General features: G+C 36.9%; 1 protein-coding gene across 2 annotated transcripts in view; it reads left to right on the top strand.

Moving 5' to 3' along the window:
- The first annotated feature begins 11,600 nt into the window (after positions 1–11,600).
- PLEKHA5 (pleckstrin homology domain containing A5) overlaps positions 11,601–21,400 on the top strand; it is a 71,359-nt gene continuing 61,559 nt past the window's right edge. For both annotated transcript variants that reach the window (XM_075727710.1, XM_075727711.1), the window contains exons 1-2: positions 11,601–11,721; positions 18,040–18,144. In XM_075727710.1, coding sequence (XP_075583825.1) covers positions 11,614–11,721; positions 18,040–18,144 — 213 coding nt within the window. In that variant the 5' untranslated portion in view covers positions 11,601–11,613. The remainder of the gene's footprint in view (positions 11,722–18,039; positions 18,145–21,400) is intronic.

Raw genomic sequence — 21,400 nt, forward strand, 5'->3', positions numbered from 1 at the left:
TTTTAATAGAGTTTGTACTCTTTTGTCTGAGATGAATGCAGGCCCACACATGTTGTAAGCTTCAATTAATTATCCTCTGGGGTCCGGTGCACATATTTGCATATGCTCTATCAGTAGACCACCAGGATTATTCAATTAAATCCTTACAATGGCTTTAAGAAGGCTGGTGATTAAAGCGTAAGTGATGACTGTTCATTTATAAAATAATTATTTTTATAAATTTCAGTGTCTGCCCTGATTTCTTGCAAAATAGGATCTATTGTGAGGGAAAGCCTGAAATACAGGATGTGTCTGAATTGGTACCACAATTAAAACTGATACACAAGTGGATGCAACAACATTTCAGCTGTTTTCTTCTGTCAGATTGTTAAAAGAAATATTTCTAAGCATTTCCCAGGTGATAATGTATTTACTTTGCAGAAGCTTGCCAGACCATTTTCTTCTCTCAGCAGACTGAGGAAGTGTCTAGTTATGACCTAGTATATTCTGATATAAGTGCTTGATAAGCATGGCTTTCTTTTAAAAGTTCTACTGGGTTATTAATAGAAGTGTGTTGTTATTTAGTAAAGACGGCTGTTTACTAGAGATGTGACTATGGAAGTATGCCAACTCCTAAGGCATTGGGAAAGTGATCAAGAAATCATGGAAGCTATCTGAAGACAGTGTTACATTGTTACACTTCTGTGTAACCTTGGCTAAGATAAAAAAAGGATTTGCTTCATAGACAGCTAATACTGTGATTCACATAATCGTAAAAAACAAACCAGAGTAATCATAAATAATAGCAGATGGGATAGGGAAATATATCCCTAGAAATCTGGCCAAAGGTAGAACACTTCTAAGAGAAATAAGGTATTTAACTACTGCTGTTAATGCATATCAAATTTTAATCCTAATGTGCTTAGCTAGATTTGCAGAGCAACACAGTGTGATTTCACCAAATGTCTCTTGAAAGTCTGCTCTTGAATTTGAGGTAGTAATTTACTGAAATGACATCATTTTTTATATTTTTATACATATATATCATTTGTAACTCAAAAAAATTAAGTAGATTTACTGCTTTGCAGTTCTACAGCAGGAGTTTAATTGAACAATTGACTTGTGCTGTAACTCCTGCAATTACTCTTCAAAGGCTGTCACTGCTGTAAGTAGTTTGAGACTAAACTAAACAAGATTCTGAGTTATATGTTACAAGAGTAAAAAGAAAAAAAAACTAAGCAAGTCATATCTTTTAACAAACCAGCAAGTGGTCTTTAGTAAAGATCATTGACAGACGAGATCTAAGGAGACCAGCAATGGAAGCAAAGTGGAATGTGAGTTTTGAGAGAACGAGAATCCACAAAATCGGGGTTATTTCAGTAATAGGTAATTGTATGCCGTTATTGAAGAGTGGAAAGTAGGAGGAGGAAGAAGGCATGACAGTGAAAGTATTCAAATCGTTGCAAAAAAGAGTAGAAAGTTGGGGAAGGAAATACATGCACAGTTAATCATTTCTTGGTCCTCTAGTTTGTTAACTGGGAGAGAGGGAGAGGCAGAGACAAGGCTTTTAAGTGCTAAATATTGAAAACGGAAGAGTCATGCAGTAGATGATGAATATATATTCATAGTGTGCTCTGTTGTCTACACCTTAAGAAAAAAAAAAAAACAACACCCCAAAAAAACAAACCACCAAACCAAAACCAACATGCAAACCACACACAATATGGTGAAAACTGGGATGAAAAGAAATTTGATACGTAATGTATGTGGGATAAAACAGATCATTAGTAAAAGAATTATAAATAGGGGGCAACTATAGCAATTTACTAAATACCTAGGTCTTGTGAAGGGGAATTGCTGGCTGTTCTGAAACACTTGTTCTGTATCAGAGAATGCTCCAAATTGGTTGAAAAAACTGAGGTGAGTAAGCGCTTGCAGGATTTATTGTTTTTGTTAGCAAATGCACAACTGTTGCCGAATGAAACCCAAAGTTTTCTTTTTTTTTCCTATGTCCTCTGATTACCGAATCCTTTGAGATCCCTTTTGAACTTAAAGTGGAGAAGGGGCTCGATTGAGTGACAGGACCGTCAAGGTTGTCAAGTCAAGTGCTTGAGAGGTGCAGAGAAGTGACAGTGATGCAGGCTCTTCAAGCCGAATGGAAATTAAAACATTGCAGCACAGCTTTGGCTTTTTACAGGGCATGCTAATAGGAGACATTTTGAGCTGTTAAAACCATGTGAGCTTGTAGAGAAGTCCAACCCAAGACTTCACTTGGAAATATTCGTGACAGCAAGATTGGGTTTTTGTGTATGCTATATATTAATATATTTTAAAATATATATACATATGTAGGTATTAAGCTGCTTAATTTGTCTGCATTCACTGTTCTTATAATTATCTTTAGCAATTCTTTTTAAAAACATAATTATTGAAAAACATGTAAAAAATCAGTAAAAGGAACTGTTATTAGAGTAGGTTTCTCTTGCAAAATGTCTCCAGATTTCTTACCGTGAAATGGAAGCATAAGTCAAACTTGCCTTTTGAGTTCGTACTTCTGTTTCTAACACTTGCTCAAGAGCACATTTCACTTACGCTTCTAACATTGTAATAAATCACAAAGGCCAAGGCTTGCAGAACTGAGCTTAGTGATATGAGTTGGAGATAATGAGCTTTGAAAACATTTAACATTTAAAGTTGGTATGCAGCTATCAAAGTATTTGCTAGAAGTTTTTACTGAAATTGATGCTTAGAGTTGTGGAGGGTGACTAAGACAACTGAATTTTCTCTAATTTACTTGGTGTGATGAAGTGCTCCAGGTAGTGTGGTACAGTCATGATCATGCAGTTACATAGCCTAAGTGCATTTGTCCCTTGTAAATTCAAGTCGGTTTTGTTTCTGGTTCTGAAAACCTTTAATATCATATGTGTAAGAAAATATCAATTAGTGGTTCCTAATTAACTCATCTTAATGAAATGCAGCAATGTATTAGTCTGCTAATCTGAGTGGTCTAGCTTCTGCAGCAAAGAAAGCTTGTTCTTTGCATCGGAACAGCTGTTGACTGTGGCTTTTTGTTGCACTCTCCACAAGTTAGCTTTTACTTCTTCCATCGTCTCTACCTCTTCAGGAGAGGCTGCAGTGTCCCTCCTGCATCAGGGAAGCGAGCTTTTGGGCAGCATTAGCTGATCAAACATCTGCTGTCAGTCTTCAACAGGAAGAGGCAGCAGCAGCCAGATTGGAGCGTCTAATGCTGCTTCTGGTCCACAAGCCACCTGCTGAGCCATGCTACTCCAAATCCCATTTTTCTTTAGAAAACAGATTGTGGGTTTTCACTGCAGAATTGTTATGTTACTCTAGTACTTGGAAGCTTTCCAGGTAGTTAACCATTAAGGGACGCTTGGTTTTCAACTATCAAATCTGAGGCTTACAGATAGTTCTGCCTTCTAACACCCACCTCACTATTTTCTCAAACTTTTCTTAAACAGTAAACGATGTATTAGTCATTTTTACTACAGACTAATACTTAAAGAATTGCAAATTTTCTTTATCTGCAGTGGTATTATCAAGGTACTATATTAGACACTGTGCCCAGGGCTTAAAATGTGTGTAGTGAAATGCTATATAAATTGATGACACATGGCAAGTACATCTCACAAATTGCCACACTTCTATTTAAAGGTGTGGGCCTTTACCAAGTCTGAGTATCTTACAAATTCCCAAATATGTTATCTACAGAGTGAAAAACACGCTCCCACAAAGTTTTGGGAAAACTGAAAACAATAACCCTTTCTTTTTCTGAAAATGCAGTGCTTGATTAGAAAGAACAGTTACTTATTAAAAGCTTCTCAATCTGTAATACAATATGTGCTATTTTAGAAAGCAATTCATCCTAGCATTTTGAAAGAGTTTTTAATATTTGCACTTAATTACATAAACTTACAGCTTTACATTGGAAGTATGTCAGGAGAGCATGTTAATCATATCTGCTCAAGTGAGAAAAGGCTTTTTTTTTACATAAATATTTTCATTGGAATATAAATCTGGTTTTAGAATGGTCCCATTGAAAGAAAGGTTTACAATTTCAGGGCAGAAGTGCTTAATCTTTTGGAAAATAATTATCAATAATAAATGAAAAGTTGGAGTACAGTCAGTTGTATAGAAATGTCCAGGTGCTTTTTCATTACAGCAGCAGCAAGGATACCAAAACTCCTATAACTGTAACTAAGGAGGGCTTAAAAGGAAAGTCTACAGAATTGACACGTCGCCTGAAAAAATAAGCTCATAGTAGACCAAGAAAATGGTGGCAGCAGCAGCTATAGTTTAGGTGTTGCATTGTCTGCCAAGAAAATTAGTAGAATTTTGTATGCACCTTCCCAAGTGTGTGCACACACAAAGGATTATAAACACTTTGCTCTTAGCAGCTATATGTGATGCTATACAGGTCTGTCAGCACTTTGCTTTGAAACGTGCTGGCTCTTTACACCCTCTTTTGTTCAGACTCCCTGATGTTAAGTTACCATACTCATATGTTTTCCAGTGGAGCCGTGCAGCCTGGTTTCCAAAGTTGTTGTTTAAAAAGCTTAATTGGAAAAAGGCTCGTAATTCTAGGGTATGATAGCACTGACAAAAAAGTGCTTGCATTTGCTATTTACTGTACAATGTGGCATTACAGATTTAGTAAAATAGAAGAGTTGGTACAGCCACAGACCACATCCTTGCTAACAGTTCTGTAGGGACTGCATTTACTTAAATTTTTTCCAAATTCAGACAACTTTTTGTTAGATAACTGTAAGTTACTGCATTTATTTCAATTAGAAATGAGACAGTCTTACACTAGAAAGCAAGCACACAAGGTAAAAATTGCTGATGTGATTTCCCCCACACCACCCCACCCCACCCCACCCTCCCAGTTCAGGAATGAAATGTTTCACAGAAGCGGAATAAAGCTGGCCTAGACTTGTTTTATGTTTGTCTCCAGTTGAACCTTACCTTTAAATATCAGTGCAAAAATTTAGCATTAATGTAGAGAGGATGACTTTATTGCTCTGGTAATTTGGGTCTTCTTACCTTATCTGTAACCCTTTAAAGTATTTTCTCATGAAGCAGGTATGGAAAATGCATAAAACTGTTTCTCATAAGAAATATGTCTATGTACTCTGAATATATTTGTGATATATAGGGATTGCATGCTTGCATAATAGAGATTAGATTGTCAGACTATAAAGCTTATCTAAGACCTAAAATAAATGTTAGGAGGCAGATATTTGGTGTAGCATTCTTCTGAAATGTGTTCTTCAGTGTTTGCTTGTCAAAAGGAGCTGTCTTTCTAAATTAAAGATATGCAGGCCGGTTGAAAGTTCTGTCCTGGTTTATGATTTTGTTTGTATCCTTTCAGTGAAGTAGAACTCAGCCTGTGCTTTGATGGTCACATTGAGAACGAGCAAATGAGAAGGCCTTAGCATTTAGGAACACATAAATAAAGTCTACAAAGAAAGGGCATGAGAGAAGCTTTGAAGTGGCATCTAGTTTTAATTTTAGTGGGAGAAAACCAGATGTGTCTTTGGGACTTCTGGCCCAGCTCATTTTTTTTTGAGAGGACAGGGAACTCAACCAAATCATACAATAGAGAGACCCCAAACCAACTGTCGCCACCCTAGTACTTTGATCTTTTTTGCCACTTCTGAGTGAACTGCTCTGTTAAAGTTGGTCTGACCCTTCATTTTTAATTGTGTGCATCCTCCTGTACTGTAACTGGGTTACATATCTCTCTTTTTTTCCATTCCAACTGCTATTATCTGAGTTTATTCCCTATCCAAAAAATATTGGTACTGTTAAAGATGATAGCGACTTTAAAATGGCAAAACTGGACAGAATTTTGAATTTGCTGATTTTGCAGTGGTGTGTGTTAGAACAAAATACTGGTACACAGCATTTTTGGGACAGCAGTCCTGTAAAACACAAGGTAGAACAAAACCAAACAAATAATCCTGCTTGGGTAGGACTTCTGTTGGCAAGCGCTGCTCCTGGAATGATGCGTTCTGTTGTTACTTACAAATAGAATAATATATTTGAATGATGTATTTGAGGGCTTTTTTTTAGTAGTCCTTGTATCACATTTGGCTATCAAAAAGATTGCTGTTGACTGTACATTTATTGAGTAGATTAAAACTACACAACAAGGTTTTTTGAACATGTCTAGAAAACAAGTAAAAGAATCCTGTCTTCTAAAGAGATTAAGGGTCTCAAGGGATGGCAAGGAGAAAGAGAGTAGATAAGAAGGCAAATAACATGGGTCAAATTCAAGGTTACTGTCAACTTCTAGCCTGTACAAGATAAATCCTTTTGCTTGGAGGGCTTGTCCATGTGCCAAAACTAAGCTACCTGCTAAATGATGCCAAAGCTTGCAGTGTTCAGAGGAAAGGTTTGGGAAGGAGAAGTTTAAAAATTATGGAGAAAAGAGGTCAAGTTAAGTTGGTGCTGTTAAGTTGGTATCAGTTGTCTTGCATGGAGATAGCTAAAAATGGAACTTTTCCCTGCGTGAGCTATTTTGGTGTGGCTAGGGCTTTGTGTTGTGGGGTTTTTTAATTTATTTATTGTTGGTTTGTTTTGGTGTTGATGCTTTTATAGCAGGTCATTGTCCTGTGCCACTACTGGAATCAAGAACAGAATATTATCTTGATACATGCAAGAACTATGCTTTATTTTGCATTGAAATGCTTATGTGTCACATCATCTTATTCAGCTGTGTTGATTTTGGGAGCCCAACACATCCCAGTAGCAAATATTAATGAGGACTAGTTTTTGCCGCGTACTGAGTCTGGAAAGTATGCTCGTGAATACTAATAAAATACACAGGGATTTTTTTCCATCTTTGGCTCTAGTATTTAGCATGCCATTAATAAAACCTAACTATGGATGCTGAAATAATAGGGGTTAGTTATATCCTTCAGTATAAGTGCAGCAGTGTGTGTGTATAGTTACCCTGCGTTCTCAAAACATGTTGATATGAAAAATTGATTGGAGAGAAAAGGAAGAGGAGTGTTGTTCCCATATACCTCTTGGAGGCTGTATCTCTGCATAAGCAAAAAGTTAACACACTGGCTTCTAGCTGCCTGTGTCAAAGTGAATCACTCTTTACCACATAATAAAAGTACAGACGCATAAATATGCAGAGTTGAAACTCTGAATTACACACTGGAGTTTGTCTAAAATTGAAATTAGAGGTCTCAGTAAAAAAAAAGAAAAAACAAGAATTTTTGCTTTATTTCCCCTGAGATTTATTGATGAGATATGTATTATTATAGTGTTATATATAAAAAACTAAGTGTGTCTGTGGACCCAGAAATTCATGGATAACTGAACAGCTGTCTAAATCATATGTTGAAGATTGTGAATATCAAATTGTAGCTTGATTTTAATGAAACTCTCTGTAGTCTGCAAGACCAAGTTTAAAACAAATGCCTTAACCTATTTATGTGGGAGGGTTATGACAATAATTATCAAGCTACTCTACACCTTACACAAGTATTTTGAGGAGTCTTGTCAAAATATCAGCTAAATTAATGTAAAAAATGTAATAATTCAGATGAGTAATGAGAAAGTTTTCAAATGGAAGTATTTAAAATCTATTCATCCAGTTAGACATAGTTGTCACACTTCTTAATCGTACAAGCTGAATTTCCAGTGTTCACTCATGAGATTTCACTTGCATCTAAGCTGAAGAGAAAGAAAAAGTTGTTCATCCTTTGCCTCGCCTTTTTAGAAGGAAGTGACTATAAAGGTTTCTCAAATGTTAGAAAGAAAGTATTGTATGTGCTACAGGAGAGAGTTTCACATCTATGATTTTTTTTTTTGCCTTTTTTGTATATCGTCAGCCACACCTCTATACAACTTCACATCAGAGTGAGTAGTAAGGAAAACTATATATTTTGTCCAAAAATGTTTTGATGTTTTTGGAATACTGACTTGGTATATGACTCAAGCCTGAAACAAAATATACTTGAATAAGTTTGTGTCAGTGCTTCCTCTCCTTTCTGTCTTCTTTTCCTCCCCCTTCCTGCTTTTCCTCCTGGATTTGTAGGACTGCCCCTTTACAATCTTTGAGTGTGGCCTCTTCCTGTGCCAGTGTGGGCCAGGTGCACTCATACAAAAACATGGGATGTGCCGCCTCTGTTGCGGTCCTGAATGTTGATGGTCCTTGAGCAGAAGTCTTGATCCACTTATTTCTATGTTTCTGGATGTCTGCTGATAGCTAGCTGTCAAGGTTTAATGTGAATAAGACAGCAACATTTTGGTAAAGCTTGTGGAGTGCCAGCTCATCTCCATAATTTTTCTTTTTTTCAGTTTGGTGTGAGAGTTTCTGAAATGTCAGAGGGAACAAAAAGAAAGGTTTTGGAAGTGAAGAAAAAGAGAAATCATAAAAAAACCTGGATGATTTCTCAGGAATGTTTTGAATTTTAATTCTCTTCAATCTGGGCCATTTTCACTTGAAAGGCGTTGTAGACCATGGCAATTGGGAATGGCACAGACATACTCAGGTCCCCTCATTGTAATGGATGCATTTCTGCAACAGAAGCTTCTTTACAAGCTAAACTTAGAATTCTGCTGAATTTAATGTGAAGATAAAGTACTGGCGTTTCCTAGCTCATTAGTTAAGCTCCATAACACGTCTTTCCATTTAGGTATTAGTAGGTTTTTAAATCCCAGTAAAGAAAGTGCAAAGAATTGGGCTATCTTTCTAATCTTGTGCTTTAGGTTCATGTAGATTTATCCAACTATCCATTGACCATGAAAGTAGTGTGAATATTTTATTAAGCTCTTGTTTGGAGGTAACTTTTAATTAGTAATGCTCCATAATTGCCAAATGTTATGATACAAAGGAATTTTCAAGAAACCTGGGGAATGTTAAGGTAGTCTTGTTAAGTCTACGTTGTTTTAAGAAGCAGGAAGGGTAGAGTGTGTAACATTGGCTAGATGAGCTGTGCTTCATAGTTTTGAAAGCTAAGGTTAAATGAATAGGCAATAAAAGAAGTAGGTGTTAAGGATGAAGCTTTTGTTGTTCTGCACTTCTTCTGCTATCTTGCAACTAAAGCGCTTTTATTTTTTGTCCAGGTTTGTTCTCTGTCCAAGAATATTTTTTAGGGCTGAACTTGTGATAACAAAGGCATAGTATAATATAAGATACCTTACATGAGAAAGATTAGCATCATGTATTCTTTGCAAAAGTGAATACTATCAAATGGAATTACTTTCTTCGTGATTTACAGTGCTGATTTCAGATACTGGGGTGGGGTTTTTTTGCATTATATAATTTTTTGTTTATAAATATTATTTAAAGTGTTAAAAACAGAAGAGGTGAGTTTGTTTTGAAGCATGTGGGTTATATCCAAATAATGCATCTGCATTATATACTCATTGCCCTGTTTTGATTTCTGCTTGTATGCTTTTTAATCACTAAACCAGGTTTAAATTTCATCGGTGCACCATTCCTGCTCTCTTTCCTACATTTCAGGGCCAGAGAGTTCGGAGGGCATTATTGCAGTTCAGCCACCCTTGCCTCTCGTAGTTGCGTAGTCTTGCTGCTGTGCCAGCTGGCAGTTCCATGTTCTCAGGTGTGCTCGTAGCGTAACTGGGGCTGGGACCCTGCCGTGCTGCTTGCATGGAGGCTGGGGGCAGAAAAGCCCTGCTCTGCAGCAGGCACAAGTTATAACTGTCAGCTGATTGACACTTCTGGTAGGCAGTAAAGGTAATTCCTCCCCTTCTCTTCCTTCCTCTCTAGGGCTGGAGGGCTCAAGTCAAAACATTTCCTTCTTGAGTGGCAGCAGCTGATAGTTGTTGAATTTTGGCAATTTCTTCCAAATTGTGGGAGCTGCTGTGATCTAGCAACACCTGCAGTTCAGAGGAACGAGATACTGCAAAGTGAGCTTTTTGTGCTGATGAAGGTGAAGCCCTCAGCTGGCAGGCTCCCTGCCACTTGATGGTACTCCCAAGAACAACGCTGCAGGGGAGCAGCACTCTGAATTAAAAAGTCACCAGCAAAAGTAGAACTGTGATTGTGATGCATCGCTCTGTCCCAGTCACTGAATATTTATCGGTATTATCAGAAATTTTTAAACGAGTAACTTCATGTTCTAAGCTAGAAGACAATTGTGTTTACTGTATTGTTATTTTATCCCTGCAGAACAGTTGTTTGTCTTATGTTAACTTGTCCCTGTCCAGCTGAAATCCTATTTACGAATATATAAAGACGTGAATTACCGGTGATCATATATGAACTAGTAACACTCTTACTGCTCTAGTTGTTAAATTCAAAATCATTACCAACCAGTGCAAATGTTTTCCATCTATTTCCAGAGCATTCAAGAAAATTCTTTAATATTCATTATCCTTTTCGTTAGCTTATATATATGTGTGTGTGTGTATACACCTATATTGTTATATGTCATAATAAGATACTGATGATCATTTTCACTGGGCTGATATACTTGATATACTGGATTTATATACTTGAGTTGGAAAATCGAAAAAGTATTGCCTAATAATTTTCCTTATCTCTCTTCCACAGTCATAATGAACGAAAAGTAACCTGCAAACATCCAGTAACAGGACAGCCATCACAGGACAACTGTATTTTTGTTGTGAATGAACAGTAAGTGGCATCTGTTTCAGTCTGTAAAATACATGTTTTAAAACTTGTTAATATTGAAGTAAGATTCAGTGTTTGCTAATTGCAATATTTATTTTTTCCAAGTCAGATTAGCATGTATAAATTTTTACTTGTTTAAATTATTGTAAAGTAATATTAAATATTTAACACTAATTTTTAAGATGAAAACCATAGCCTACATTAGTTATAGGATAGAAATGCACGATGTTTATGCACTGTGTGAACTTCCACTTGTCACTTTACTTACTCTGTAGTGTTAGCAAATGACCTATATATTATATAATAATCCAATAAACTTCCAAAAAGTAAGAAGTTTTTTAATCACTTAGGGACAATCACGTGCCTTTAATCTATCACATTTTGCTTGACAGTTTCTTCTCAATCAGTTATTTTCTTGGCCAGTTGAGATGCTTTCTGAATCATTGGATAATAACTTGGTTTAGCTATCTTTGCTTTAGTTTTGTAGAATACACAACAATATGAGAAGGTATGCATGGAAGTCATACCTGACCTCAAGATTTCATATGTGTCTGGGTATTGGGTGTCCTACTCATCACCATTGTTGCAACATGTTATATGGAGGCTAGAGTGAAAACCATCAGGACTGCAATATGTGAAATTTCAGAACCATGCATGTTCTCACTGAAGTGGGACAAAGCCATACGGGGTCTTTGGAGACCATTTCTTCCCACTTCTATCTCATGTTCATACCTGTCTCTTTCCCTCCCACCAACACCTTAAGCTAATAGAGAAATCCTATTTTAAAACAATGTCTTAAAATTAATCTATAATAGATTGAAGTTTCAAACACAATGCAGGTAACTTTACAATGAAGTGGGAATTGCTTTCAAATTGGAAAAGTAGGACACAGGCTGTATTAGGCTACATCTAGGGGTGCTTTTTAATAGCAGTCTGCAAACACAGCATGTTCTAGTGCTATTACATATTCTATTTTCAGGACTGCTGCAGCAATGACATCTGAAGAAAAGAAGGAGCGACCAGTAAGCATGATATGTGAAGCAACTAACTATAATCTGACATCAGATTATGCTGCTCATCCAATGAGCCCTGTGGGCAGAGTAAGTCTTTATGTCCAAATTAAATTAAAACTAAAATCATTCAGTTATTCCACAAGGTACTAGACAGTGCTATATATTAGTATTCCATTGAAAAAGAGAAACAAAGCATGTATCTTTTTTAGGGCACTCGGCTCCTTTCGTGTTTAATTTGGAAACTGAGATGTCTGAAACAAATTATCACTGAAGCTGTAATTTTTATCAGGTATCTCAGATCTTAAGACTTGCACATACTTAAACTGTTTACAGAATCTGACCTTTCTAATCAGTGTGAACTAGCAAAATCTTGAGTGACTGGGTAAGCATTGTTATGGAAATTGCTCAATCCCAAACAATTGACTAGATTTCTCCAGGTAAAATAGAGAGAATTGTAACTGTGTGTAAGAAGTAGTTACAAGAGAGATGGAAGGTGACCCTGTGGTAAAATTAAAGGGTAGACGACATGATTTGCTGTCATTGGACCAGAAGTATAAGTCCTGGTTTCCTAGGAAAATTCCTGCGAAAACTCCTGGAGATTTCTAGGTCACCTTAATTTGTGTCCCTCTTTCTCCATTCACCCAGCTTCTCAGAAGGTTAAGGTAAATGCCCAGATGTTTATTGAGGTGATGGTTCAATTATATCAACTTCAAGTTTATTGGGTAAAGCTGATGAGGCTATTGCATGCATTTTCTTCCATTTTCTGGACAGCTTTCCTGAAAGGAAAGTGCACTTGCTACAAAACTTAAAATTTCCTTAAGTTTGCGAGGACACCAAAATAACAACTTTGATCAGTGATGACAGACAAGAGCCCTGTAATCTCTTCTACCCAGCAGTTAACATTTAAACAAGGCAAAAAAAAAAACCAACCCATATTTTTACTAGTCATTGAAAACTTTAACCCTGAGAATTGCTTTTTGGCAGATTAATCCAGCCTGTAAGAGAGAAATAAACTTTGGAATTTGTTTTAATTTAGCAAATTCCTTAATTTCAGAAACTTGGATTGAAATAATTTATTTTCCATGTGGTAGGAAACATTGTAAGGTTTCTGTAAGTGCATTTTGGAAACTGTTTTTGTTGCTTTCAATGTCTCATTAGACAGACAGAATCCTTGACCTACATTAGAAAGCTATTATTTAATGAGAAGAGTGTCTTTATCTGTGTTGCTGGGGAAAAAAAAAGGAATCCTAGATTAATTACAGTAACAAAATCCATAATTTCAACTTTCATATGACCATGTTTCAGTTCATGCAGGAAAGCCAATTTAAAACAAAACAAAACACCCATCAACCACCAGAAAAACCCAAACCCAAAACCAGCTAAGCCCTAAAACAACCAAGCAAGGAAAAAACCCAAGATAACATATTGTTAGAGCTGTAATAGTGATGTGGATTGCAGTAGTTACACAGAAAATGAGTTACAACAGAACTAGCTAGGAAGCACTCCCAGGTTAAATGTAGGAGATGAATCACAATTTAGGAGCATGTGTTTTACAAACATATTTTTCACACTCCTTTTCCAAAAGAGAAGTACAAAATACCCTTTAGCATGTTTGTTTCATATTGTTCTAGAAGGAAATTGAGATTGCTGTGGCCCAGTTGCTGTAATTTCTTTACTTTCATTGATTAATGACACTTTAGCTTCCTGTGGAATTTATTATATTTTGAAGAAATAGACTTTTGTTCTACTTTTCATTCCTCCTGTCTGTTCTAGTTATTTAAATGCACTTAAAATATTAATATGATTAATGTGACGGTACGTGCAATTACTGTACATCAGTTTTCAGATGTAAATTTGTCTGAATTACTGCAACACCATTTTAAAAGTTTTGGTTTCGGGAAATGAATGCTTGCAAAGTAGAACCACAGCTAATATGAGTCAGCATTTTCTGGTGGTTATTTAAGGCTAACGCATTTAATCGTTTTTAAAGATAACTATATAGAAATCGCCCACTGGTTGTACCTAGATACAACAACTAATTTTCTTCTGTGTTTTTATTGTTCATATTTCCCAACAGTAGAACCTGAAATTCTTAGCTGTCTTATCAACCTTTGAATATAATATGTAGAGGCTCTGTGTAGTGCAGCACAATAAAAGAGAAGTAAAATATTGGTGAGGAAGGTAAATGACAGAGCAGAGTAATGCTTCATGTGGTTGCCACACCTGTATTTTAGGTGTTTCTCTTTTCAGAGATAACTCATGAACATGCCTAATATTGGAAGGTAATGAGGAATGGAAGAAAAGTTTGTGGTACAACTAAAGTTTCAGACAGTTGAGGGATATAGAAATAAGTTCTCCCTTTCATTACTGTTAATTGATCCTGAATAGGCATAGAACTTGGAGAAGTTTCTGTTTTGTGGCAGAAAGACTCACTGGAATCTAATGCTGCTGCTGTCTAGAGGCTAATATGAGGTGAGGCAAAAATCAGTCTCTCCCCAGTAAAAGTCTTATTTCTAATCCTCCCTTCCTGCTATATACGTGATGCTGGACAAATAACACACTAAAGCTCAGTTAAGTGCTGCTTCTTCCCTATTACCTTGAAGTGTATTTTTAAACTTGAAGGTATTGGCACAGATCTCTGACTGATCTACATAGGCTTGAGATTGCTACAGAGGTATATATTTCCACCCCTCTTTTTTCCCTGATGTTAAAATCACTACCTAGACAAATATGATTATATGTCCCGAAATGCATTCAGGGAATCAGCTTTTTTAGTGTGTAAAATCAGTCATATTACCAGTCACCCTCCACAGTTCATCTCCCCTGCTCTTCATTGCTGTCCTGATTATCAGAAGAACACCACTAACAATTTTCTCACAGTAAGTGGAATGGAGTGTTAGCCCAGGGCAGCTACTGCAGAGCTTCTGTGTCTCCATTGCAGCTAGAATGTATCAGATTGTTTATAAATATTTATCAGTTTGTTTATAGATATTTCATACAGTGCTTAAGTTAGTCCAGCTTTAAATGACCAGTTTAGGTATAGCTGTACATGTCTTCTCAGGATTCAGGTTAGGGAGGAATTTTGGAGTAAAAATCATGAGATACAGTGGCAAACAGCACAGCAAACAGGAGCAATGCAAAGGGCAGTATTGGTGCTCATGACCAAACACCTGTACTGTGTTTTCATCGTTTATATTCAGACTAGTCCAGTAGTGTTCCTTGTGCATCTTACATTGTAGTCTTATCCAAAACAAATCCAGTTTGCTCTACTATGCAAACCAAAGCACAGTAAGAGTGAACAATTGGGATATTTGCTTCAAGAGCAACCTCCTGGTCCAAGCTAAAATGCTGAGGTAGAAACCCACTCAGCTCATGGAAAACTGCATCATTGGAAGGCACTGAAGTTGCCTACGATATCCAGAAGGCAGCATCATGTTGGTTGGTGGTTTGGAAGATAATGTAAGCCTTGACGACTGGAAACATATTTTTAAACAGAAATTGAAAGTAACAAAGATTTAGATTTCCATTCTTTGAGTTCACATGCAGCGAATTTCCTTATCAGGAAGGTTCTCAACCCATGTTTTTCAAATATAGACACAATAAGTTTAGTGTTAATTAATTACTTTTGTGCTAGTCCTGAAACTGGGGAAGAAGCCTCACATAAATTGTGTCCTCTACCAGCTAAGCAGAGAGAAGAGCAGCTTGCGGAGTGATGAAGTGCGCAGCTCCAACTACTGACTGATCTGTTGCCCAGAGTTCAAAACCCTGCCAGTGTTTGTTTTCTTCAGGTTTGGGAAAGAGTGAATATCACTGGCTGGACTTCCTGGCTTGTTTCTCAGTACTGGAGCTGTACAGGGTCCCTCCCATAGGTTCTGTTTTAAGAGGCATCAAAATTGCTGGACCATTCCTTAGAATGGGTCAGATGGTACCAGATGTGACTATAAGTTTGCTAGCTCTGTTACCTTCTACACCTTCCAGCCAGTGATGAGTAGTTGGACCCTTCATTCACTATCCTCCTTTTCTCTTTGCCTTCTCCAGAAGCTGGAGCCATGCATTGTGTCCTATATTTTTAGTGCTGTGGCGTAAAAAGTATTTGAACCCTTCAGTTCTTTTTTCCTTTCTTCCTGTTTCCCCAGTTTGAGATGTATTAGATATGTGTGTGAGAGAACATGGGATGATCAGGAATCCCAGACATACAAGAGGAGGAGGTGATCTAAAAAGTTTGAGAACTCACAATTAGTTTATATATACAGCTACAATACTGCAATATCTAAAATACTCATTGTCTCGAGGCTCAGAATTTGTTGTGAAGAGTTATTCTCTTTATGCAGTGTGTGGTAAAATAGTCACAAGTCATCTGAAGTGTTCTCTGTATTAACTAAAATTAGAAAGCACTTGTGATGCTCTGTTTAATTAATGGAAGTTTGTATTCACAGTTGGTAAGATGTATAATTAACCCATTGAAATTGGAGTCAATATGGTTTGTTATCAGACCTATCTAAGAGATATCTATCTATCTTATCTGAATTTATTAGTAGACTTGACATTAGTAGTACTTGTTGGTTGTGTTTTCAGAAGCATCCTTAATGTGTTAGTCATTGTACAAGCATAGGAAGTCTGGAACACTCCTGAGAGGTTTTGAACCTTTAACACCTAATATTAGAGCAGGTATGACTATTATAAATTACTTCTGATCAAAATCTTGGCACAGCTCTTGTGTGATATGCCAATATAGTAGCAATATAGGTTAACTGAGATGGATGTAGAATTAATTTTATAATGTGCTCTGGATTGTTATAGATTCCCTGTATATTCCTTTTTTACAGCTGGATGTCATCATTTTCTTGGCTTCTTACAAACTTTTGTCCATTTCTCAGTGGTGGAATTTTTTCAAATGAAAATGTGAAAGATTTTTATTTTTAATTAGGTTTTCAATTGCTTGCTTTATCTTGCTCAAACAGAGTTGAATCAAATTTCTGTATCTCCAAGGGAAATTAAAAGCACTCTGATTGTTTTTGTATTCCCTTCTGATTCTTTCAAAAAAGAAATACAAAATGTCCTTGTTTCATTGTGTGTAGGCTTAAGACAAACACACAGAATTTCTGTAATGTTATTCTTTTTGGCTAACCTATGTTCTATTCTTCAGTTAATGGCATCGTTGACAAAAGCTGCACATCATTTTAAATTGAAGTTTTCAGTTTATGATTTGTAACCTACTGTGGAATTCTCTCTGAAGCATGTATAAAACCCAACTCAGTTCTGTGATGCGTATTGAGAGAATTGCCGTAGAGAAACCCCATACCCTAATTTGCAACAAAAAATGAGTGTTTGTTTAGCCTTCCTTCTTTAGGAACTTTGTATAACCTTATGATTAGTCTCAGTAGTAGAGATGGGGAAGCTAAAGCACAGGATTATATTGTCTCAGTTCAAATGGTGGATTTGGAGCAGAGCCATGAACAGGGCTTAAAAAACTTATTTGAATTTTCCTTGTTTTGCAGAGTGGGATACTCTGCTATATCACATCACATGGTCTCCGAGGCACCAATTCTTACAGAATTTAAAAAACAAGTAAACATTTAGCTCATTTAGTTGCAGAACAAACTTTCTAAATGTAGGCTGAAAAGAATGAAGTGTGAATTGGCAAAGCGCTGCATGTTTCTCTATGCCTTTTCCAATTTGTTTTGGTTACTCAAGTAGAAGAATAAAATCTAAAATGGGTTATTTATCCTACTTCCCTTAAACATCTGTGATCATTGCGTAGCTGTAAGGATGTAAAAGGTTTAAGCAACAGGGCAAAAGATTCAAAGTAGGCCCTAGTGCAAGCAGGTAAAATAATGAATATTCAAACCAGCCAAGAGATCATAGAGCAAAGGGTTCTTGAGAGGGGGAAAAAAGAAATCAAGGAAGTTAGTATGTGTTAGGAAAGGAGAAGACTCAACAGAAAGCCTTTGAATTATATCTTGTTGAAATCTGAACAAGTTTTCATTTATTAAGCCAGTGTTGGAAGCAGGAAAGAGTAGAATTTTCTTGCCCAGTTGCTATAATTTTTCATAATTAATGATAGTTCTGCTAATTTTACTTCTCTTTCTACAGCTTGGTAGGTTTTCTACCTACCTTATAAGAAGGTCAGATATGTATTTCGTTGTTTTTTCTCGTTAAAAAAAAAAATATAAGTACTTGTCTTGGGATTTGTCTTTAAATTTTCTGCAGAGGAAAAAGAAAGAAATGCTGAAGCCAGCAGAACCATCATACTAATTATTTATCTGAAAAAGAAATACAGTTTGTATTCTACAATCCACCAGGGTAACATGTATAAGAAAAAGATCTTAAAGAAAAGAAAATGTGTGATGATTTTGCAAGAGATATTGATGTCATGTTTTCTTTAACCTGTTCAATTCAATTTAGACATCACGATCTTCAAAGAAGGTTCATAACTTTGGAAAGAGATCAAACTCAATAAAGAGAAATCCCAATGCCCCAGTTGTCAGGCGTGGCTGGCTCTACAAACAGGTACTCTTCCCCTTTTCAGCCCCTTCTTTTTTTTTTGGTAAAGTGTAGAATGTACAAAAGACAATCATTTGCATAAAATACAATGATAGCAATATCACAGTGTAGCTATAAACTGTGAGGAACTGACACATGGTATTTTAATTGATTAGCTACTTATTGGATAACACTCTGATACAAATGAGTAGGGGCATCAGACTAGTACAAACAGGTACTAGTACAGAACATTGGTACAATATATATCCATATTTCTCTCTAAAATACACAAAGGGCTTGAAAAATCTAGGCAGATGTTGGTAGTAAATAGCTGAATGAATTTCAGGCATGCTGAGATGATGGGACAAGGATGTATGACCCAGCATATTGTTTTTTTAAATTCTGAAGTTTCTTTTGCTAGGCTGTATCTCTTAATGTTTTGTTGGTTTGTTTTTGTTTTTTTTTTAAGTAAATATTTTCAATAAAAAATTGGAAATCAAGCAAGTTTTTCACATATGAAAAGAGAGAGGAATGCCTGTTTTCTTAACTCAGAGATGATCATCTTAAAATCAGAGATCATTTTTGGTTTTCCTATTGAATGGAAGCTAATCGGAAATATATGCTTCTTAGTATTTAATGACAGTGTACCCAGCCTGCTGTAGATTTGCCATTCTGCAATACCAGACCGCTTGCACTTTCTTGCTCTGATGAAATCAGAGTAGAGTAGTTTGAACAAAAAATTGAACAACAAAACTGATCAGGCCATATTAGGATTATATTTTATAAATCTACCAAGAACCCTATAAGAACCTGTCATTTAAACTTAGCTGAGGCAAATGTGTATATGTAGTTTTGAATCTAGATTGTCATTTACTGTCCCTGCTCTGATAGATTGGTATGACTCACGTAGCTTTCTGGATGCTGTTGATGAGTCAGGTTTTAAAATTAATATCGGATAAAAAGATCCAGAAGTGTCTGCTTAGTAGAAGATTTTTCCATGTTTGGATACTCTTGTGGCCTCCACTCTCATTCACTGTTGAGAGTGAAAAGTTGTCACAAAGGTGAGAGATTTTTTTTTGCTTTGTTTTGGGGCTATTACACTATTTAGCTTGAAAAAAGTCACCCTACTCCTGAAGTAATATTTTCTGGATATTTGCATTAAATGAGACAATTAACTTGATTGAAATATGAAGTCTGAATTATAGCTCACGTGGTTGTGCACATGAGTATCTGTGTTTATGTAAGTTGTTATTGCCATGCATGTGAGCATAAAAATCTCTGCCTGTAAGAGTAGCCAACAGAAACACAGAAGTTTGCTGAGACTTTGCTGCCTACTTCTGAATAAGTTAGATTTGTGATGATCTGGCTTTTCATTCTGAGGTCCTTTGTAGTGAGTTTTACATGTATGAAGAGATATGATTATGTACCTGAACCAACTTACTGGAATGCTCTAAAGATTCTTGCTGGTCTATGTCTCTTGTTTCATGTCAAATCATGGATATTCAGCCTATGAAGTAGTACAAAGATGTTGCTTTCCTAAAAATTATACTCTTTGTTCATATTACCAAGTCCATTTTAGTGTACAATTGTATTATTTTACTACTGAAGAAACAGTAGCTATATTTTAAGATCTCAGAATCACAGAATTCTGATGGTTGGAAGGGACCTCTTGATCATCTAGCACAACCTCCCCTGCTCATCAAGCAGGCTCAGCTAGAGTAGGTTGTCCAGGACTCTGTCCAGTTGGGTTGTGAATATCCTCATAGATAGACCCTGCACCACAACCTCTCCAGGCAACCTGTGTCAGCGTTTGACCACTCTCACAGTAAAAGGGTTTACCTCTGCTCAGGTGGAATTTCAATTTCATAATCTGTGCCCATTTCCCTCTTGTCCTGTCACTGGCCGCCACTGAGAAGAGTTTGACTCCATCTTTACACTCTTCCATGAGGTATTTATACACATTGATAAGGTGCCCCCTGAGCTGCCCTTTCTCCAGACTGAATAGTCCCAGCTCTCTCAGCCTCTCTTCGCATGAAAGATGCTCCAATCCCTTAATCATCTTTGTGGCCCTTTGCTGGATTCAATCCAGTACGTCCGTGTCTCTCTTGTACCAGTGAGCCCAGCACTGAACGCAGCGCTCCAGCTAGACCTCACTAGTGCCGAGTAGAGAGGAAGGGTGTCCTCCCTCCATCTGTTGGCAACACTGCTAATGCAGTCCAGGATAGTGTTGGCCGCCTTTGCCATGAGGGTGCATTGCTGGCTCATGATCAGCTTATCCACTAGGACCCCCCAGGTCCTTCTCCACGGAATTCCATTTTAGCTGATCAGCCCTGGTGTGTACTGGTGCATGAGATTATTCCTCTCCAGATGGAGGACTGAGCATTTCCCTTTGTTGAACTTCATGAGATTCTTCTCTGCCCAATTTCCCAGCCTGTTGATGTCCCTCTGAATGACAGCACAACGTTCTGGTGTATCAGCCACTCCTCATAGTTGGTATTACCTGCAAACTTGCTGAGGGTGCACTCTGTCCCAGTATGGAGGTCATTAATGAAGATGTTAAATAGTCTTGGCCACAGTATCAGCCCCTGGGGTAGCCCTCTAGCAACTGGTGCCACTGATCACCACTCTCTGGACCTGGTAGTTCAACCAGTTTTCAGTCCACCTCACCGTCCAAATGCATACCGTTGGACAGGGTTTATGTGTAAAATGATTTACATGCTCTGATGTTTGATTGGGTTTTTGTAAGAAAAGGGGTTGCTGTATATTTCCATGTTGTAGTAGTAAATGAAAGCCAATTTAGTCAAGAGTTTACCAACACATATTATCTTCAGAAATTTACCGTGAAAGCTTGTGCAAGTTTCTTTTTGGTAGTAGGATAACTTTCTTAACAAGTTTATGTAATCACAGAGAACAGCAAGTTTTGTTTGACCCATGGTGTGCTGTTTAATTGTATGTAATGCCATTCTTCTGTCACTTTTCTACTGATTTTTAAGTCCAGAGTCAGCTCTTTTTTTGGAAAGTGTTTACTGTGAACATACTGTTACCATACTATGACATAATTGCAATCAAGACGGAACAATAATTAGTAAATCCACTGATACAAAAAGGATCTACTTTGAAGTAGGAAAGAATTTAAAACATGAGAACCACACAATCATTTTGTGTGCCTCTCTACTATGTCTGAAGAAGGACGAAAGATCATTCCTAGTGTGTCTCATTGCTGGCAGAATTTTACATGTGGCTGTGTAGAAACCTGTTGGTGTTTTTGAGTGATGGTATAAAT

This window comes from Pelecanus crispus, chromosome 1 (assembly GCF_030463565.1).
Source record: "Pelecanus crispus isolate bPelCri1 chromosome 1, bPelCri1.pri, whole genome shotgun sequence".
In the NCBI taxonomy this organism is placed as follows: domain Eukaryota; kingdom Metazoa; phylum Chordata; class Aves; order Pelecaniformes; family Pelecanidae; genus Pelecanus; species Pelecanus crispus.